At 29.6% G+C, this 14842-nt stretch overlaps 1 protein-coding gene across 1 annotated transcript in view; it reads left to right on the forward strand.

Annotated features, from left to right (window-relative positions):
- Nucleotides 1–14842, forward strand: part of LOC123015416 (T-cell leukemia homeobox protein 3-like) — a 37354-nt gene that overhangs the window by 9479 nt on the left and 13033 nt on the right. The window contains 1 exon segment of the mRNA XM_044415116.1: nucleotides 10730–10958. Coding sequence (XP_044271051.1) covers nucleotides 10730–10958 — 229 coding nt within the window.

Raw genomic sequence — 14842 nt, forward strand, 5'->3', positions numbered from 1 at the left:
TAGCATAGTAATTTAGCTGTTTTAGAAAACCAAATTTTACATTTTTTGAGATTACTTATAATATACCTAACTGTTTGGTTTAAAAAAATATTTATTTAATTCAAGAGAGACAAACATTTTATGCATTTTGTTTAATTCCTAAGACCCCAAAAATTAAAAAAAAACGAGATTTTAAAACTCAGTTTTTTTCATTTTTTTGTAATTAAAAAAACTGTTAAAATCGATCAAAATTAGTAAAAACCCACCTAAAGTGAACAGAACAAACTAAAATTTTGCGTTTTTCTGCTTTGTTTTTTCGAACTTTTTTAAAATAAGTAAAACATTACATTTTGAATACGAGAACAAGCCCGTAAATGTGATATAAAGCTCCTAGTGCAAAAATGTGCTTTATCAGCCTTGGCGTTAAAGTGCCAGTTTTTGGAATTTTAATTGAAGAAACGTATCGGAAATATAAACAATCCATTGATAAGAGTCCGGAAAGATAAATCTCCAGTTTATACTCTAATAAATTAATTCCGGCAGTTGTACCAACTCAAACTAACAATAAACAAGATTTATGAAGTTTGCGTTAAAAAATGCGTGTTTTAGTACGCATAAACCGATTAATTTCAGTGGGATAATTAGCGTCAAACTTCCGGTACACCTTTCCGCCCAAATACTTCGTTGATTTATGCGATTTTTGAGCGTAGAAGAAAAACCAAGTAGAAAACGCTCAACAATCCACCTCCAGGAGTGAATTCCCCACTCGACTGCAGTAAAGTTTATCATTTTAAACATCCCCCGCAGGATCGCTCGTTTATTATAAATGAGCCAATTTAAAATTCATCCGCGTTAAAAACTCTCTGATATTAAAAAAGTAGGTGTCAATTTTTCTTACGAGTTTTCGGGCTTAAAAATGGATTTTGTGCCTCAAGTCGGATAATTAATAAGGCAAGAGGTAACATTGTAGTATCATCGGTGGTCGTCGTGTTTTCTGGTCCCCTCGCAGCTATCAAACCTGAAAGCTTTATGTTGTTTTGCATTAAACAACTGATTATGTTCATCACGTTTTGTTTGGTTTATAGGTGACTTAAGAGAGTCATGATTAATTTTCTCCAGATAGCGATGGGATTTTAATAGCTCTTTTACGGTTAAGTATGTTGTTTTAATACACTATTGTGGCATAAATAAACTTAATAACTCACTTCGACTTATCCGATTCGCGCGGATTTTTTCCCTAGGTAAGTACAGGGTGTCCCGAGTTTTAGCCCCGGCGCAAAAATAAATACTTCTAATTGATTAAAATAAAATTTTGCTAGTGCAAACGATAGAGGATTATATAGACTACTTGATGCGTTAATATTGTTCAAAACCAAATTTGGAAAAAAGTTTTAATTAAATAAAATTTCTTATACAGGCTGTATTATGAAAAACGGCCCAGGCCATGACTCTATTATTTTTAAAGTTATGACAATACTTTTTAGAACAAAGTTGAACATTTTTTGTCATCTATCGTTTAGGATAGGTGCTAAAGAAATGCTGTTTTCTGTTTCACCGCAAATCACATCAACTTTATTTTTTTTCATGGAACACCCTGTATATTTTACCACTTTTGGATTTTTTGTTTAATTGTCTTTTAACAAGTTTTAGTATCATATGCCTAAAACTAACCGTTCGTGAGATATTCACCAAATAATGTATTTATTAAAATAGGCAGTGGAAAACAATAATATCAAGTAATGTTGACAAATATTATTCTTTTGCATTTTCTCTTACTGTTTTTATACTTTTTAATGTTAATCATGGATGATAATGTGTTAACAGACATATTTTGAATAAAATAAAAATTGTGGGAGAGCACTACGCTTTTACACTGGGTGATTTCTGATGAGAGACGTTCCAAATCGTCGAAAATTTAAGCGACTTAAAGAAAATTTGAGGATGTTTTTGGCTTTTAAAAAACCCAAATTAAAACATCTCCAATTTCAAAGAGATACAGAATTAGATAGGTATTGAAAAAAATGCAAGAACAAGAATTCAAGAAATTGCAAGTAACGTTGGCTTATCGCACGCAACTGTTCTAATTTGGGTTTTCTAAAAACCCCAAACATTATCAAATTTTCTTCAGGTCGACGAATTGGAACTTCTCTTATTGGAAACCTCCCAGTGTAAAGGCGTTGTGGTCTCCAACTATTTTTATTGCTTTAAAAATATTCTTGAATCATGTCTGTTAACACATTATCACCAGAACACCAAATAGTATAAAAATAATAAGAGAAAATGCAAAGTAATAATATTTGTCAACATTACTTAATATTATTGTTTTCCACTGCCTATTTTAATAAATTTTTAGTTGACTCATATCTCACGAACGGTTGGTTTTAGGCACATGGTACTAAAACTTGTTAAAAGACAATTAAACAAAGAATCCAAAAGGGGTAAAATATACAAAAAAAAGTTGATGTCATTTCCGGTGAAACAGAAAACAGTATTAATTTAGCATCTATCCCAAACGATAGATGACAAAAAATGTTCAAATTTGTTCTAAGAAGTATTGTCATAACTTTAAAAATAATGGAGTTATTTTCATAATACAGCCTGTATAACAAGAAATAATAGAAAAGTTGATAGATTTTGAGTAATTAACATTGTAATAGTAAAAATTGGGAATTTTGGTGATTTATGGCCAAGTTTGGGATGATTTTTAAGGTCTCACTGCCATACGCTAAAAAATTTTTACAATATCAAAACATCAAATTACAGTGTAATCGTTTACACTACCAAAATTATTTTTTAATCAATTAGAAAAATTTATTTTTGCGCCGGCCCTAAAACTTGGGACACCCCGTATAACTTTCGGAAAACTATTTTAATTAAGCGAACGATGGAGCTTTTAACACGGGAATTTGGACCAGGAAAATGGGGGTGTTATAATGTGCTGAAACACTTTATGATATCGTCGCAGTAATGATGTAATAACTTCACGGCACTACCATCTTCAAGAGCGGCTCTTTGCCGGATGGATCGTAAAATTACGGCGGCATCAGCGTGCAGCCCCTCTTTTGGGGTGCTTGTGGAAGAGATGACCTGGAGGGTGGAGTGCGGTTGCACTCATAATTACCGTAATGTAATGTGATTTGTGACCGCAGGAGCGGAAATTCAATATTTATGACAGCGAAAGGAAACAACAGATCTTCGAATTACACCGAAATTCGCGCAAATTGTTATACAGAGTGACCCAGCAAAAACTTTTTATGCACAATTTTTTTATGTGAGGGGATAAAATATTGTTTCATTAAAACCATAAAAAGACAAATTCCTTCAGAGAATTTTGAAAAATTGAAGAAAGGATGATGATGATATCATCATTATCCGGTTATAGTTGGCGAAACATGTATCGAGATTTATTTTAGTAAAAGTTTTGGTGTGTTATTTTATTTAGAGGTGCGGACATTTTGTACGAAAAGCACACTTAGAAAAATGATTGTCTTTCTTTTTATTTATATCACAAGATAGTGTAAATGACAAAAACTTTTTTTCGAAAAAATGCAAACTTACACAGCTTCACAATAATAAAAAATAAATTTCAAAAACGAATGTAGTTATCAAAAATGTGAACGAAACCCAAATTTGAGAGTTGAGTTGCAAGATTTTTTGAACATTCTTCCATAATCAAATGATTAGTTAAATCTTGTAAAAAAAATAAGAGTAAAACGTTGTGTGAAGGTCTAAAATTACACTTTCTCTGCTCAAATATTTTGTGCTTTTAACATACAGGGTGCGCCAGAACTCGCGCCCCAGAGAAAAATGCCATGTAAATTAAGATACCAAGAACATGGGGAAAAATTCTATCTATGAAAATTTCGAAGTTATGAGAGATTAAATTTTGCACTTTGACTCTTATTTATTTCTGTTGGAGAAATAATTCAAGTTTTTTTGCTACAGGCTATTAGAAGAGGAAAAAAGGAAGCTGTATCACAAATTGTATTGTTATTTAATGTTATTTGTGGCTCTTATTGATAAAATTTTGGTACCTTTACCATCAAGTAAAGCAAATTAGAAATAATATCAGTTTTGCTTAGATTTTATAATTTTTTAGCCAATTTGAACTAAATTTTTCGAAATTTGTTTGTTTTTTTTCTCAAAACCGTGCTTAAACACTCGAAAAAGGCAAAAGTAACACTATTGTTAGTTTATTTTATTAAATTTTAGGCTTGTTTTTTATGAAATTGAGCGAAATAATTGTGTTTCTCGCTGAAAAACGTGCTAAATGCTAGAAAATTGCAAAACTATTATACTTTTTAACTTACGCGTTGACTTTTTGGTATGTTTTTGCAAAATATGAGCTTATTTTTGACGTAACTTTTTTCAAAATTTAGTTAAATCGAGAGCAATTAACAAAATATCAATTTTTTGGTGATTTCTAGGCGTGTTGGACAAGAATTTGCAAAATAAATGAGTCTCTGATAAGTTGAACGTAGAAGCTAAGAAATAATAATATTAAAGTTTTTTTTATTTTTGAAATTTTTTGTTGTAATGTTAGAAACATGCTTAAACAGTCGAAAAAACTAGAATAACAAAAAAAGCAAAAGTAATTTGTCATTTTGGACCATGTTTAGTAAAATCTAAAGAATTTGATTGTTTTTTAAATATTTTTGGAGAAATTTGCAATGCAATCAAATTTTTGTTTTTTTCGATTTATTTTTGTCTTTGTTTTGCCCAAAAACCAGTTAAACTGAGTGAAACCAACAAAATTATAGATTTTTTTATTGCAGTAAAATTGCAGTAAAATTATAAAAAAACATATACAAGATCATAAGTATCATGAAATTGACATAACAAAATGTCAAATGTTAAATAATAAATGTCAAAATTTTTGACAGTTAGAATAATTTAAACATTTTTTCCGTGTACTTACCTGGTAGGAATCTTATCTTACTTGAAATTTTTCTCTGGGGCGTGCGTTCTGACACACCCTGTTGATATCATAATGCTTATTTTTATTGGATATATTTTTTTATTTAATGTTACATTCAGTATAGTAAAACCTGGATTTTGTATTACCAACAATTAAAATTACACTAACGCTTATGTAAAATTCCATCAGTTTTACACATTACACAAAATTTACCCGTTTAAAAAAAAAATAATTTTAACATCAAGTGATCAAAATTTTGTAAAAAAGTTTCACTTTCGGTGCTCAAATAGGTAATAATTGTTTTGTTTAGCACTTTTTACATAAATTTCATGACTTATTTTTAATAAGTTGGTTTTATTCAATGCTATATTTGGAGTATTAGTAAGAACTGGATTTTGTATTAGGTACATTTTACATGGCACATTTTACACAAAATTTGTCTTTTTTAAAAAATGTAGAACTGCTTTTACCATCAAGCGTTCATATTTTTGTACTTTTGTTAACATTACTCCAGAGCTGAATTTCCTAATAAACGTCTGATTTGCCCGTTATCCAATTTGTATTCTTATTAGAATGAAATTAAATCAAGAACTTGGGCGTATTAGATTTAGTAAAAAGGAAAGGTTAATTTGTCGACCTCGCATAATGTAATTTTAAATTCTCAATCAGTTTCTCGTTCAGATCTAGCTAATAAACTGACATTTTGTTGAAATGTCGTTACCTCATCAGCGTAATTCCTTGTAATTGACTCGCGCCACTTACCTCTAATTAAAGATGAATAGAGCTATTAGAAACTGAATAATGTAAAACGCAATTACTTGAGTACATATTTTACATCAGTGTTAATCGTCGCAACGATAAATATTAGCGAAGCGTTCGATCCTATAATTACAATAAATTACAGTTAATTATTAGTTGAAATGTCATGTAAAACGTTAATATATTAATACGATCGTGTGACAGCAGGTCAGCCCCATTAAAATTCAATACTAATCGAATTTAACATTTAATTCAACACGGCATGCAAACACATATTGCAATCGCATTAAAAATAATAAGCGGTGTACGAGTATTGTAAAATAAAATTGCATTACGTCGAAATAAAACGTCACGTGAAATGGTGATTGATGCGCGAGTGAGCGAACGTGTGAGTGGCTTCTGACTCTTCCACCGAATTATGTTTAATTAAAACAACAGAAATGATTTCGTCAATTTTAAAACTAATGTCGGAAGCATTGTTCGCCGTTGTTCTATTACTTGTCAGATGTAATCTGTATATAGAGGGGACGATAAAAAATCCTATTACGTGAACCGTTCCCATTGGCTGATTTCTTAATGATGTTTTTACGTGTGGTTAATACGGCGTGTTTGAAATGCTCATTTTTATTATAAAATTCAAGATGGCGGATAATTACAGTGCGAGCGACGTGCTTCGGAGGTTTTCAAATAAAATTCAATAGCTTTAACTGGTAGTTAAGCTCGGACTCGGTTATCCACGATAATCGCTAATACGTACCTTTCATCCACAATATAAAAATCATTATTTTTCTCGCATTACGAAAATTATTTGTAGGGAAAAATGTCTTGCTGTGCGTGCACCCAGTTAATCGGTTTTAAGAAGTGACACATTTTGATAAATCGTCGCGAAAGACATCTTTGACACAAGCGCTTACATCAAGATAAACGCCAACGAAATATCGCTTTTGCTCTTGGAGGCGGTTTGCGCCTCCAATGAGATTTTCATTGTCATATTTGATTAGTTAAGTGAAACAGAAATAACACAGACTTTGCCTTTGAACATTTTATCCTTCACACTGTGCGATCTCGCTTTCGTTTGATGGTAATGAAGTCGCTTTTAATGTAATTGGCGTTTAATTCAGGAAAATAACAATGTTAAAGGTCGGAATTAATTGTAGTCTACGCAAAAAGTATCAAAGTGGGACTTTTATCGCAACATTTAATTTCTATCCAGAAAAACATAAAAGAAAAGAGTTATTTCGAATATTTCAGTCTTCAAAAATCGCAATAAAAAGAATATTTTAAAAACAACCATTTAGTTTAGACTACCAATCTAAGGTTATTAGTACAAGTCGCAAAATATGTTAAAATTAAACCGGGTTTATTATTTCTTTTTTACTTTTTTTACCTCTGACTAATTGTACTTTTTGAACAAATTCTTGTGTCAAATTAATAACATTTTACCTGTTATTATGTTTACAACGTAACATGAAAAATAAGATCTGCATTATAGGTAGTAAAAAAAAAGTCAAAATTAAAACGATTTCTTACTTTATTTAAGATTCAATTCAATTAAAATGTTAAAATATCATAAGAAAAAAATACTTTTTTACGACTTGAGAAATGTTAAAATTTAGTCAATTTGTTTTTATTTTTCTTTACTTTTAACTCAGCGAAAAATTGAACATATAAGAAAAGAGTTATTTGGGTATTTCAGTCTTCAAAAATCGCACTAATAAGGATATTTTAATAACAACCATTTAGTTTGACTACCAGTCAGACAATACGTGTTCTTTGTTTTTTATTTTATTAGAATTTAAGAGGTTTTAAAGTTATTAGTACAAGTCGCAAAATATGTTAAAATTTAACCGGGTTTATTATTTTTTTTACTTTCTTTACCTCTGACAAATTGTACTTTTTTAACAATTTTTTGTGTCAAATTAATGATATTTTATTTGTTATGTTTACAACGTAACATGAAAAATAAGATTTTCACTAAGTAGTAAAAAAATGTCAAAATTAAAACGATTTTTTACTTCAGTTAAGATTAAATTCAATTAAAATGTTAAAATATGATAAGAACAAAATATTTTTTTACGACTTGAGAAATGTTAAAATTTAGTCGATTTGATTTTATTTTTTATTTACTTTTAACTCGGCGAAAAATTGAAAATGAGTTTTGTTGAAATTGAATTAAAATTCAATAAAGAATTAAACTAATTCAAGTTACTAATTCAAGTTCATTTAATTGACAAATGTCAAATTAGCCAATTAGCAAATTAAAATTTAATTGCAATTAAATCTAAACCGACCCTTAGAAACCCATTAATAATAGAAAAGTGGATTTTTGCACATTAGTAAACAATGCCTTTGCTCTATGATGGTAGGTATAGTCTGATATAATTTTAATGCCTATTTATTATACAGAGATTAAATCAGATGATGAAATTGTACAGGATGGATGTCCGAATAGGGAATCTCCCAAACTATAAGAGATTTCGTCAAAAACGAGGCTCATTTTTTGAGAAAATAATATTGTATAAAACCGCATCCCGCTATCATCTTTTGTTTTCAACTTACAGACAAAGTTGACATTTTAGCGAAATCTAACGAAATTAAGAAATAATAATGTGGTGAACAATTTTTTTTCAGTTATTTGTTTAGTTTTAATAAGATAAACTTGTATTTTTTAATGGAAATCATAAGCGGCTATATAGCAATTTTGAAAAGCTTATTTTTTTGTGATCTAAAAAATATGTATTTGTAACAGAATATTTTACTTAAAAAATTAAATACATATTTTGTTTGATAATAGTTAGCCATAGAAAAACTATTTCACTTAAAATGTGTAAATAATAACCAATAAGAGTTTTGTGAACTGTGAAATAGATGAAAAAATAGATAAAATTATAAAAATTAAAAAAACACGATACTTTATTGTATATGCGATCGGCTCAGAACAAAATTATTATGTACATACTTTTGAAAAACACAAAAATAGGAAAAACAAATGTGACAACAGTCAACACAACATTTTTGTGTCATATAAAATATATTTTATTGAAAGCGGCTTTTTTTACAACACTCTATACATATATGTATCACTAGAAGTTGCAATAGTAATGTTAGCTTGTTTAAAAACAAAGAAATGTTATTAATCGCCAATAAGTATATTTACGAATTATTTTGCATTTTTTTCATTGTTTAGTACCTACTTAGAAAACTTTTTTATTAGTGACACTAGCTGAATAATATAGGTTAAATTTTTTTAGTTGAAGATGCAACTTTTTTTCATGTCCAACTGCAGACAAAAATCAAAGATATTTTTTAATCTGTTACAAATATACAGGGTGTGCCAGAACTCGCGCCCCAGAGAAAATTTTCAAGTAAGGTAAGATACCAGGAACATGAAAAAAATGTTTAAAAAATTCTATCTGCCAAAAAATTTTGACATGTATTTTTTGACATTTGACATTTTTTTTATATCTATTTAAGGATACTGATGATCTTGTATATGTTTTTTTTTACAATTATTTAGTGCCAATAAAAGCCACAAATAACATTGAACAGAGTTACAATTTAGGTTACAGCCTCCTTGTTTCCTTTTTTAATAGCCTATAGCAAAAAAACTTGAAAAATTATTTTTTCAACAGAAATAAATAGAGTCAAAGTGCAAACTTTAAACCCTCATAACTTCAAAATTTTTATAGATAATTTTTTTTTAACATTTTTTTCATATTTTTGGTATCCTACCTTATATAACATTTTTCTCTGGGGCGCGAGTTCTGGCGCACCTGTATATTTTTTAGATAAGAAAAAAACAAGCTTTTTAAAAATCAAAGCCCTCCATAATTCCCATTAAAAAAAATCAAGTTTATCTTTTTACGGCTAAACAAACAACTGAAAAAAAATGTTAACTCCATTATTAAATTCTACGTAAAAAAGTGTCTGCATGTCTTTATTTCAAATCTGTGTCTTCTATAATAACGAAGTTAATTTTTTTTTAAATTTTTTTAGATTTGTCTAAAATGCCAATTTTTGTCTAGGTATAACAAAAGACGATAGCGAAATGCGGTTTTAACCGATATTATTTTCTCAAAAAATGAGCCCCAGAATGTATTACTCGTTTTTGACTAAACCTCTTAGTTTCGGACATCCAAAATGCAGCACTCTGCACATTTTTCAATTGATCGCAACTTTGTTTTTTAATTGTGAAACTATATATTTATTTTGCAGGATTCTGTAATTAAAATTCTTTCTTTTAACTAAACTTAACTCTTTCATTAGTGACACTCGTTGAATTTAAATTCTTTTAGTTAAAGATGTAACTTTTTTTCCTGTCCAACTGCGGACAAAAATCAATTTTTTTGGTAAAAATGTATTATAATAATCTGTTACATATATATATTTTTTAAATGAGAAAAAAACAAGCTTTTTAAAAATCGAAGCCATCTATGATTCCCATTAAAAAAATACAAGTTTATCTTATTACGGCTAAATAAACATCTGAAAAAAATTATTAACTACAATATTAAATTCTACGTAAAAAAGTGCCATCTGTGTCTTCTATAATAACAAAGATATGATTTTTTTTAGATTTGTCTAAAATGGCAATTTTAGACGATAGCGGAATGCGGTTTTAACCGATATTATTTTCTCAAAAAATGAGCCCCAGAATGTATTACTCGTTTTTCTAAACCTCTTAGTTTAGACATCCAAAATGCAGCACCCTGTACATTTTTCAATTGATCGTAACTTTGTTTTTTAATTGTGAAACTCTATTTATTTTGCGATATTCTGCAATTAAAATTCTTTCTTTTAACTGTAGATTAAATTATTTAAAATTTTTGCTAAACTACGATTTTAATGATAAGAAATAAATGAAACTGATGTATTTTACGTCTTTTTTACTGAAATTTGTGAGGTTTTTGTCCGACCCTGACCAAAACCCTAATTACTAATTAGAAAATAATTGCGCTAAAATATGTTATCAAACTCTTTATCATGCCGATTTTATCAGACCACAATTGCTGTTTGCCCTAATAATTAATAAAATGTTTCTAAATCAGTAAAAATTGTTTATCGATTTTTTAGCGACGTTTCCGATGACGAGGCGGATCGGCCACCCCTACCAAAACAGAACGCCCCCGAAGCGAAAGAAGCCCCGAACGTCTTTCACCCGTTTACAAATCGCCGAATTGGAGAAACGTTTCCACAAACAGAAGTATTTAGCGTCGGCAGAACGCGCGGCGCTCGCAAAAACGCTCAAAATGACCGACGCTCAAGTCAAGACGTGGTTTCAGAACAGGAGGACGAAGTGGCGGTAAGAACGATAAATTATTATTGGAATTTATATCCACGAGAAATTTTTCCAACTTAGGTAGCCTCGAATTATTTTTATTACTTCGGTCCATAAAATAGGTTTATTGTGGTTTTATCGCGAGCTGTGTTCCACACGATTTTTTCGAGGTCCCCCCAAAATCATTATTTATTATCTTTACAATTCTCTTCCTGTGTCTATCACTGTTATTATGTCATTTTGCGGTTTGCAATTACCACACGATTCGAAAGAAATAAATTAAAATAGACCAAATTACGATCAACTTATGAAGAAAAAGATCAACACTTTAGTTGTAAAAACCATCAAAAGACAAGAAAATAAATTATCATGGACGATTAAATTTTATGTCGTGCTTTGTAATCTTTGTGTTATCTTTTGGTGGTCGTAATGCTGGAGAAAACCAGTTTTAAAAATCGGTGACATGTTATTTATTATACAAGGTAGTCGGAAAAAATCAACAGCTACATTCTGTACTACAAAGCAGGAATAACACAACCCCGACGAGCAACTACATCAAAATTTTATTCAAAAGATTTCTATTGCTCTAGTCCAAAACATGCACACTTTACGGACTATTTTGTCAGTTAATGACATCTGAGTTCAGAAAAGTACTACTTTACTGACTAATTTGGGTTACTTTAAGGTTCTATTTCGTTCACTTAACAGACGATTTCAGAAAAATAGTTTATTATTTAGTGTTATTTGGATTCAAAAAAATCAGTTTGTCCAACTTAAAAAAGAATTCCAAAAACATTGAAAATACAAATTGTCGTTTTGATGTTTTGATCTTCGTTAGGATTTTCTTTTGGCTCCTTGACGAAGAACAAAACACCAAAACGACAATTTGAAATTTCAAAACTGATGTTTTTGCGTTATTGGATAACGGGTGATTTTTTTTTCAATTCTAATACGCTAGTTCAAAACATGTACACTTTGCGGCCTATTTTGTCAATTAATGACATATGAGTTCAGAAAAGTACGACTTTACGGACTGTTTTGGGCTACTTTTCGTACTATATTTCGCTCACTTTACTGACAATTTTACGGACGATTTTTAGTATTATTTGAATTCAGTCTTTATTTAGGAAGAAAAAAACATTGAAATTACAAATTGTCGTCTTGGTATTTTGTTCTTCATCAGGTTTCTCGATTTGGCTCCTTACGTCAAAATTTCATTCAAAAATTAACATCTCTAATTTGATAGTCCAAAACTGCACATTTTACGGACTATATTGTCAATTTTATTCGCACTATATTATATTTATATATATATTTATATTACAATTTATAACATGAATCCAAAAAAGTACTACTTTACGAACTATTCTGACTATTTCGTCCACCTTAAGGACGATTTCAAAAAAATGGTTTATTATAATTCTAGTAGCGCATTTCAGTATTTCTACAGTTTGTTCAACAAAAAAAAAAAAATCCCAACCACCTGTTATCCAATAAGGCAAAAACATCAGTTTTAAAATTACAAATTGTGTTTTGGTGTTTTGCTCTTCGTCAGGGTCTCCGATTGCGTCAAAATTTCATTCAAAAATTTATATTTCTAATCCGCTATGTCAAAACATGCACACTTTACGGACTATTTCGTCAATTAATGAGATATGAGTTCAGAAAAGTACGACTTTACGGACTGTTTTGGGTTATTTAATACGTATCTGCTATTTCGCTCACTGTACTGACAATTTTAGAAAAATAATCTAGGTAGTAGCGCATTTTATTGTTTCTTGAATAAAAAAAACAGTATGTCCAACTTAAAAAAACAACAAATCCAGACACCCCTTATCCATGTTATTTATTATACAAGGTACTCGGAAAAAAATTAAGAGTTATTTTACAAAGCAAGAATAAAACGGCTTTAGCAACTATATTAAAATTTTATTAAAAAATCTTCATTTCAAATTTGCTAATCTAAAACATGCACACTTGTCAATTTTACATACTTTTTCGTCAACCTTACGGACATTTTTTAGTAGCACATTTTAGCATTTCTCAAAGTAAAAAAAAATTGTCCTAAAAAAACAAAAAATCCCAGTCACCTCTTATCCATGTTATTTATTATACAAAGTGGTCAAAAAAATCAACTGCTACATTCTGGACTAGCAGGAATAAAATAACGAACAACTACATCAAAATTTCATTCAAAAAATTTCTATTTCTAAGCCTCTAGTCCAAAACATGCACAGTTTACGGACTATTTTGTCAATTAATGACATATGAGTTCAGAAAAGTACTACTTTACAGACTAGCTTAGGTTACTTTACGTACTATTTTGTTCACTCTACTGACTATTTCAGACAAAATGTTTATCACTATTCCAGTAGCGCATTTTGATGTTACTTGAATTTAAAAAGGTCAGTTTATCCAATTTAAAAAAAACCTAACCTCCCCTTAATTAAGAAGAAAAAAACATTGAAATTACAAATTGTCGTTTTGATGTTTTGTTCTTCGTCAGGGTCTCCGATTGCGTCAAGATTTTATTCAAAAATGTATATTTTTAATTCGATAGTCCAAAATATGCACACTTTACAGACTATTTCGTTCACTTTACAAACGATTTCAGAAAAACAGTTTATCATTGCTTCAAAGTACATTTTAGTGTTTCTTGAATTTAATAAAATCAATCTGTCCAACTTTAAAAAAAATAAAAAATTCTAGCCACCCGTTATCCAATAGGTAAGGCAAAAACATCAGTTTTGAAATTCAAATTGTCGTTTTGATGTTTTGCTCTTGCAAAGTTTCATTCAAAAATTTATATTTTTAATCCGCTAGTTCAAAACTTGCACACATTAGAAACTATTTTGTCAATTTTAGATACTATTTTATATTTTATCAATGACATATGAGTCTTAAAAAGTACTATTTTACGAACTGTTTTGAGTTAATTTACAGACTATTTCGTTCACTTTAGAAACGATTTCAGAAAAATAGTTTATCATTGTTCAAGTAGCACATTTAAGTGCTACTAAAAAAATCAGTTTGTTATCCTGTTATCTAATAAATAAAAAATTTCAGTTTTGAAATGGTGTTTTGTAGGGTCTCTATTGCGTCAAAATTTCATTCAAATTTATATTGTTAATCCGCTAGTCCAAAATATGCACACTTTACAGACTATCTTCTCAATTTTAAATACTATTTTACGTCACAATATAAAACTAAAAAAGTAATATTTTACGAACTGATTTGAGTTACTTTACAGACTATTTCGTTCACTTTACGGATGACTTCAGAAAAATACTTAATCATTGTTCAAGTAGCAAAAAATCAGTTTGGCCAACTTACTTACTTAAAAAAAAACACTAAATTCTCACCCAAGAAAGCTAAAACATGCGTTTTGAAATTACAAATGGTCGTTTTGGTGTTTTGCAGGGTCTCCTATTGCGTCAAAATTTCATTCAAATTTGTATTGCTAATCCGCTAGTCCAAAAATATGCACACTTTAGAGACTATCTTCTCAATTTTAAATACTATTTTACCTCACAATATAAGTCTAAAAAATTACTATTTTACGAACTGATTTGAGTTACTTTACAGACTATTTCGTTCACTTTACGGACGACTTCAGAAAAATACTTAATCATTATTCAAGTAGCACTGCAGCACTAAGAGCTACTTGAATTCAAAAAATCAGTTTGGCCAACTCAAAAAAAAAAACAAAAAAACACCAAATTCTCACCCAAAAAGGCAAAAGCATGCCTTTTGAAATTACAAATTGTCGTTTTGGTGTTTTGCAGGGTCTCCTATTGCGTCAAAATTTCATTGAAATTTGTATTGCTTATCCGCTAGTCCAAAAATATGCACACTTTAGAGACTATCTTCTCAATTTTAAATCCTATTTTACCTCACAATATAAGTCT

This window comes from Tribolium madens, unplaced genomic scaffold, assembly GCF_015345945.1.
Source record: "Tribolium madens isolate multiple individuals breed KSU strain unplaced genomic scaffold, Tmad_KSU_1.1 Scaffold_19;HRSCAF=116;Tcas5.2_LG9, whole genome shotgun sequence".
Classification (NCBI taxonomy): Eukaryota; Metazoa; Arthropoda; class Insecta; order Coleoptera; family Tenebrionidae; genus Tribolium; species Tribolium madens.